At 42.5% G+C, this 8,316-nt stretch overlaps 1 protein-coding gene across 1 annotated transcript; it reads right to left on the reverse strand.

Moving 5' to 3' along the window:
* Positions 1-5,515: 5,515 nt before the first annotated feature.
* Positions 5,516-6,202, reverse strand: LOC139663307 (putative claudin-24). The gene has a single exon (XM_071541942.1). The coding sequence runs from the start codon at positions 6,200-6,202 to the stop codon at positions 5,516-5,518; it is 687 nt and encodes a 228-aa protein (XP_071398043.1).
* Between the last annotated feature and the right edge of the window lie 2,114 nt (positions 6,203-8,316).

Here is an 8,316-nt window from a genome sequence, read left to right on the forward strand (position 1 = left end):
TGTCAGTGACTTTCTATCAATTCATGACCATGGCATCATGATGAGCAGCTAGCTAACTAGCTTACCTAGACAGTTGTAGGCTAGTATGGCTAGTTTGAACTTGAAGGTCAGCTAAGCTAACTAGCTAACCTAGATAACTTAGTATGACTAGATTGCATTTTTTCAGTTATTAGCAGAGCACTAGGCTTCATAATATTAGCTTCCTCCTCTCTTACCTGTCTTTTTCACTGAGCCTCAGTTTAACATTAGGCCTACATAGCCAGAACTGTGGTTCTTTGGCTCCGCCCACTGAGGTTTAACTCAACCAATCAGATTATTTCTGCCTCCAGAGAAGCTTTGCTATCTTGAAAAGTTTGTAGAACTAAAACTCCAATCTGTTTTCTGCTGTTGGCCACTGAGCAGCTGCACTGAACAGTTCAGGTTTAAGTGCCTTGCTCAATGCTAGTTGTGTAGGGAAGAGAGACCATTACTGTCCTTACCCGTGTTTTCCAGAGATGGTCCCATGTGGTCCAGAGATTTGAACAAGGCAGTTTAACAAATCTTTATTCCTAAATCCACCCAGTTTATCATGACAAACAACTGGAGGAGCCGGTCTGGAGATCTGGATGGGATGAACAGTCCTCGTGGGGATGTGAGTGGATGGTACCCTCCTTCTTGCCCCATGTAAAAACAAGCGCTGATCCTGTACAGACCCACAGTGCGTGTTCAATTCAATTCACTGCACTGAAGCATCACGACACGGTTATCAGTTAAATAATTACACTAACGTCACTTAGATACCACAGGGAATAACGTTACCTAATGTTAAAGTTTATAGGGTAAGTTTATAGTAAAACAGTAACCCCCCCCCCCCCAAGACAACTTATAACTTCATAATATAATACTGTATGCCATAATGAATTTTACTTTAATGGTAGCATATTTCTTTTTTTTTATTCTGATTTGTTGAGAAATGAGGAAAAATACTTGTGGGTGATAACATCTTCTCATAAGGAAAAACCACAGCATAGCACATAATTTCAACAATGAGAGCAATCATTTTAATGAGTAGTTGCAGTCTTGGACTTAGAAAAAGTAGTTCAAACTTGCAGAATAAATCATATCTGCTTCTGCCATGTCATATAATAAAAAATCACGACTGCAAAAACCACCACTGATTAGGATGTAAGTTTTTGGCAGCTGCCCACCAGAAAGTAGAGTTTACTCTGGACTTTAGCACAAACCAAATAGCCTTATCTGGCTTGATTACAGGAAGTGTTACCTTGTTTATGTACGTAATGTACATCACTCGTGTGTTTTCACTCAGTCTGGACCTGAACCCAAACCAAACAGCCCAGTTTGGCTTCATCACAGAACAAACAGCAGAGAGAATGTTGACCTGCTGTTGCATTAAACTGAAGGAATAAGAAGGTTTCTTTAACATCTGACTTGTACAACCTTCGCAATTGAATGATTAAATAAAAACAAATTAAAATTAAACAATGAAAAAATTAATAAAAAGTATGGAAAATAAATAATATGATGGAAAAGTGCAATTCCCTTCTTTTCTTTAAGACGCAAAAAGTAGTTGGTAGTCGCAGTAGTTCACTGCATCTCAAAATGACAAAAAAAATAATAAACAACTAATCAAATTAATTGAAGTTTAGTTTACCTGCAAAATGGAGTTAAAGGTGCCATATTATTAAGTTTTCATGATTTTGATTTCAACTCTCCTCTGGCTCAGGATCAGAATCATGTTCTTCATGATGTTTTGCAGATAAATGTATTTAGTTAAAAGCTTAATTGAATGAGTTAAACTGAATGAATGTGAAGACTTCGGCCCTGTGTCCACCAAAGACCTGGGAAAAAACCTGCCGCTGTTTTGTCATTATTTCCTATGGAAAAGTTGCACTTTCCCATAGGAAAGTGCTGGACCTGTTCTCAAGTTGAAACAGTTTCAACTTTGTCTGAAGCACCGCTCATCAATGTCACTTCAGAGTTCCTCCAACCAATGAGGATGAAGCAGGGGCGGGACCAAGAGTCCTGCCGGCCTAGCCTAGCTAACGTTAGCTACACCCAGAGGCGTCGTCTCCAGCGCTCACCTGACGCTGCCAAAGCGCTCAGCAGGTCGCTGGTGGACACGGCCCCTAAGTCCTCACAATACTGGGCCCTGATTGGCCGACAGCAGCGGTTCCGCTACTTCAAATGAGGTAAACCTGCTGAGTGGCCGCTTTTCAGTTCCAATGCTGCAAACTGGCCTGATTGGATGGATTTCAGTAATTCTTTAGTGAGGGAGCCAATCAGGAGCAAGTCCAGTTGTGATGCGTTTCCTGGAGTTAGACTGAAACTGCCTGGAAAAAAAGGTTTTGAAAATGTATTAACTTTATATTTAACCACTCAAACAAAATCACATTTTAACAATGTCTTCATGAAACACTTTCTATCGTATATAAATAGAGGAAAGGTTGAATTCCTGTAATATGGGACCTTTACAGTACCTGTTATGAGTTAACTGCCCCCCAACAGAGTGGGTGTCACATATTTTTACATGGTGGACATTTTATTTTGGAGTGAAAATGTTACAAACTTGTCCAAATTGAACCTGAACAAGCTTGCGTAACAATGTCAGAGTAATGGGCTGTAAGGACTCTGTGTTCATTAAGCAGAGCTTAGCCCGGGACCCAGGCAGGAACTCAGGAGGAATTAGACTTAAGCTCCGTTTCCACTGGACCTGCTCCGTCACCTCGCATCAAACCTCACCTGCTGACTGCATCAAACCGCTCAGCATCCACTTCATCCCTCCAGGTACCCACTTCAGATGTGTCCTGACTTGTCATTTGGAGTTTTTCCATATGTAATCTTTTACATCGTCATCCTGTCATTTCTTAGGAGAATGTTGTTGTGCTCTGATGACTCCGATGAAAAAAAAAAAGTCAAAGACATATTCTGCACATTGCCAACAATTAGCTGGTCAAAGGTTTAGCAAAAACAATCAATTTATTAACTCAAAAAAGGTGGTTAAAGGTGCAAGTGCATCAGTAAAAAAAAACAAAAAAGGAAGAATAAAGGGATCCACATCCTTCTTCTCCCTTCCTGCATCTGAGTTCAACTGATTATTTCACAGATTTTTGTGCAGCTAATTTTTGGCAGTGTGCACATTAAGTCTTGGACTTTTTTTTACTTCATCCTATCATTTTCACATGGTAATAGTATCTGCATTGCACGACAGGTAATTTTATTCAGTCTGATGTAGCGCTGGGCAATACGCACAAAATAAATAAATAAATAATCAAAAATGTCAACTTTTCAGGAGCCTCGTTCAGCTTGACGACCATCTGTTAGTGACCAAAGGGGTTTGAAAGGGTTTCATCAGTCCCAGGGTTTAAAGTTTTCTCAGTCCATACAGGAGCATGTAATCCTTCAACTGAAATATATTATAATAGATTCAAAATATGAAAATCACTTAAAACTGGAGTTACAAAGATGTCACTTGGCCACAGCAGTATGCAAAATCACATGTTAAATATTCAAATTGATGCTCATTGGGCTATAATGCATGGTAAGATTAAGTGTGATAAAAAGTTTCAAATAAGATTCCCCAATTTGTTTCAGATCTAATTTCACAAGAGATTTTAGACTACAGAATTGTGTATCACCATATATGGATGATAGAGTTATTTCTTCGTGATATTATTCTACTGAAAGACGATAAACTATATATATATATATACTATATTAAATTATTGCTCAGCCTTAGTCTGGTGCATTTGCTTGTTTGCTCAACTCAACTCAACATGCACAGTATACAGATATTGTTGTATGTCATCAATATAAAAATTCAAAAAAATGTATCGATAAATAAACCATTTGATATATTTTTTATTCAGTAGCATCAATATTTACATACTGCATGTCTTTACAATCATCTGCTATTGGGATATTCAGTACTATGGAATTATAATAATGAAACTTGATTCGATGCACGTGGCACTGTACAACACATTCCTCTGAATCTGTCTGGAAATCCTGTGGTGTAGCCTATGATTGAAGATGAGATGATCTTCACACACACTCAAATCAGCAACTCCCCCTTTCCTCCACTGTCCTGCCTCTAAACATCATGCCACTGCAAGCAAATTACATTAAATACAGGATATATATATATACATTTTGCAGTTTTGTCATTTGACTATAGCTTTCCCAACATTTATCCTCATTTGCACTTGTTCTGCTCTTCATTACAGCTGTGCAATGACTGTATGATTCTCAAATAGATGTATACAAGTAAGTTGTGAGTGAATATATTTAAGTGTTTCTCAGTTCTTAAGCAACAAATCACCTTTTCTGCCTCTGTGATCATTCAATAGCGTCATTGTTAGGGGTCAACAATGATGATCGGTGCAGCAGAAAATAAAGCTGCTGTCGGACGAAAACCACAGATCTGTAAAAAGTACATTTATCAGGAATGGAGAAAAGAATGCTTATTTTCTACTGGACATCCATGCATTTTTTTTAAATGATACAGTGGGGTTTTAACAGGTTTCTAGGGGTCATGAAACTCACTCTAACCCATAAAAAAAACATAGAAAATATCAGTTCAAGTAAGAAAAATAAAAAAAACTGCAGTGTGTTTTTTCTTGACAGCAGCCTTTAAACTGTATTGCTAGAGGAAATTCTGTGACATTCACTAAAAGAATAGATGAAGGTTTTGTTTCTGTGTTGTCAAATTGTCAGAAAATTATTGCACACCATCTCACCATAAGATACAGTACGAAAAACACAGGCAACAGCAGCATGGCAGCGTGTGAATATCAGTTTTGCTCCCATCCGTGTATTGTCTCTTTGGCACAAAAAAGAAAAAGGGGGATTTCTTGGGGATTTTAACACCAAAATATCTGAATGATTGAAAAATAAGAGGATGGAATTACACTACATACTTGTGTGACGCTATTAGATAAGCATGCCGAAAGCTTTAAGGCAAGAGTGACCTTTGAGAGACGACAAATAAGGTTTTCAAACAAGAAAAAACGAATTGAACAAAGGCTAAATGGATTCAAAATGCAATTTGAAGTCCAATAGAATGTATTCTGTACATACATGTTTTGTTTTATAGCTTTTAAAATGGAACCAATTCATTTTTTTAACAAGATTTCGGATCTTACTACCCAGAAAATGTCAAGTGGTGCAACTGTATAAAAACCCAAACCTAACCCTAATGCACAATGCACATAAGCTGAATTTACCACCACTGAAACCCTAAAAACATGAATCACTGCAGACTCTAAAATGCACATAATGATTTGATTAAGGATTATATGGAGAAAAAAAACCTTTTTATTGCACCTGACATTCGGGGACGTTTGTCGAAACACCCCCAAAAAAAAAAAACGATGAAGTGTCGAAACTCCAAAAAAAGAAGTGTGTTTGTCCTGAAGCAGACATTGTAAAATAAGAGGATATATTGCATTTTTTTGGGGGGAGGGGAGGGGGGGGAGGATTCTGGGATTTGGACAGAAGAAACGCGGGTCATACTGTCTCAAACGTACTCGGATCTGGTCTTGTGACAGGCGTGCGCCGAGTGCACCCGCACCGGGACCGGGACCGGGACGGGGACGGGGACGGGGACGTTACAGTTCTCCTCCTGCAGACACAGGGAAGACGTGAGCAGCAGGGCGCCGGCCACCAGGTGCAGGAACCCCGCCGTCCAGCCGCAGAACAGAGCGTCCCCGAACTCCCAGCGCGGCACCACCGCCGGCACCGTCTCGTCGAAGAAGCGCACGACCGTGAGGTGGGCGATGTACGACACGGGGATGAGGCCCAGGACGCCGGCCGCGAGGCACAGCGTCCCCCCGATCATCTTCATCACCCTCTTGAACTTCAGGTCCTCCAGCCGGCCGTCGCAGCTGTTCACCATGTAAATGCCGGGGATGGCGAGCAGCAGCCCCAGGAGCCCCGTGGCCACAGTCAGGCACATGAGGATCCGGGCCAGCTTGATGTCCGGCGGCAGGCCCAGCAGGCTGTCGTAGGGTCGGCACTCCAGCGCCCCGAGGTCCTGCACCACGCAGGTCTCCCACAGCCCCAGCTCGTAGCTCTCGGTGGGCAGCAGGTCGGTGGAGAGCGTGAGCCAGGTGGACATCAGGGTGGTGGCCAGGGAGCAGAGCCAGGCCCCCGTGGAGAAGAAGACCCCCAGCAGCTCCAGAGCGCAAACGCTTGGGTCCATCATCTCCTCCTTCCTCTCGCCGTCTTCTTTCGCCTCTCTTTCTCCCCTCTGCCTCGCTCGCCGTCCGGAGGGGAGGGGGAGGTGGAGGGGGAGGTGGAGGGGAGGGCTTCACCTCGACCGGGGCATGATCGCTCCCGAGGAATATCCTGTCAGCTCTGGCAGCTCCAGCGTGGATTTGGAAGAACCCCCCCTTGAGAGATCGGCGCTCGCTCAAAACACACACTCGCTCACTCACACACACTCACACACACACATGCAACTCGTATCATCTCCAGCTGAGGGGAGAGCTGTGCTGTGCCAAGCTTCGGCCCTCCCCTCCCCTCCCCTCCCCTCCCCTCCCCTCCCCCTCGGCCCCGCTGCTTGGCCACTGGTCGGAGGGAGAAAGTGAAGGGGCCGGCGCAGAAAACAACAGCATCATTCAGCTCCGTATCTAGTAAACAGAGAGGTACACACAGGATGTTGTCCGAATGCAGACAGGATGTTATCAATGTGGGGACTTCTTTTACAGCGCCCACACACTGAAAGGCGTTTGAAGTTAATGGCATCGCTCCCTCCGCTTCCCTGCTTTGTCTCCGTCTTTCACTCTGAGCCCCCATGCAGTGTTGCCAGGCAAGCTGAATAAAAATAGATGAGACGGGTCGGTTTTACATGCGCTAAATGTCCTTTTTGGGCTCTGTAAAGATGATTCGGTTTGTGAAAAAAGGGAAAAAGCCTGTTTGTTACATTCTTTGGTTTCCATCTCAACCAAAGATGCAACATCAAGACTTGGTACTTGCCTCGACAAAACCACCATGACCCCAGACTTCATTACACACCACCCCCTCTCGATATATCAAAAACCTGTGTGCTGCTGTCATAAATTTACCTGATTGCATCTGCTCAGCGGAGCCAACAACTGCTTGGATGATTCAGTGATTCAGGACTTCTGTGGGATGGCAGGAACAAATCTGAGGAATGTACACCAGTCACCAAGAGACATGAGTTACTGTAGTGGTTTTCGTTCATCTTTCCTGTCCTCACATGCCCCAAAACGTTTGCACAGCATGCAGAATTGCTCTTAAAATTATACACAAGCAGTTTCATGACCGCCGCCTGCATGGCTCTAGCATGTGTATCAGCCACTTGCAGTGACACTGTTCCATTTATTGATGTTTCTATTAATTTGAGTTCACTTTGACACTTTGCTGCACAACATTACTACAACCAGAGAAGAGGAGAAGGTAGCGAGCTCTAACTCTGCCCCTATTTATGTCCCTCCTGCTCTCTATAATATATAATATCTACTGTATATAAGTTTCTCTGTTTTATTCATCTTTTATTGAGCCAATTTTAACTTTTGCAATGATCTGCTGGTTTGGCAACCTCAGCATGGTTAACAAAAATAGGCTGGGAAAGATTGTTAAACTCTGATCTTGTCCATGTTTATCAAGTTAGAGCCACTCAGAGGGCAAAGGCCATTTGACCCTCATCACTCTTCATGCAGAGTTTCCACTCCTGCCATCAGGGAGGAGGGACACTTTCCCTAGAAGAGCCAAATCAAACAGATTGAGATCATTTGTTCCGTCAGCTGTTGGGTTTTTAAACAAGCTGTAGGCCTCGCTGCTATTGCACACACACTTTAACAAAGGACTGATGGACTCTTAGTGCTTTATATCTCATTGCAACTTTATTATGGTGACATCTACTGTATGTTATATGTATTTTATTTATTTATTTTATGTTGTGTATTGGTTGTGTTGACAACTGTTTGCAAATCAAATTGCCCCTGGACAATAAAGACTATCCAATCCAATCCAATCCACTGAGGTTTGCAGTTGCATCGCAAATCTCATTGCCATCACATCAGGCGCCATCATGGAGGTCAAGTGGAGAATTGGCTGTGCACCAATAATATCTAAATATACAGTATATTAACAGGTCAAGAAAAACAAACATACCTGAAAAAGCTTGTTGAGGTGTGGGTGTTGGTCAGTGAGGTGTTTTCAGTAAAGATGAATAGTGTGATGAGGTGGATTTAGGTTACTGTGACACAGTAAACTGTCTTGTCTTTAGCCCTAGTCTCTACTCCAAAACACTCTGAGTTGTAGCTTGAGAAGAGTCAGCTCAGTTAACCTGAA

Source organism: Centroberyx affinis, unplaced genomic scaffold (genome assembly GCF_046629955.1).
Source record: "Centroberyx affinis isolate AG114_WGS23_722 - 3 ecotype Tasmania unplaced genomic scaffold, CSIRO-AGI_Caff_v1 ptg003978l_1, whole genome shotgun sequence".
NCBI lineage: Eukaryota > Metazoa > Chordata > Actinopteri > Beryciformes > Berycidae > Centroberyx > Centroberyx affinis.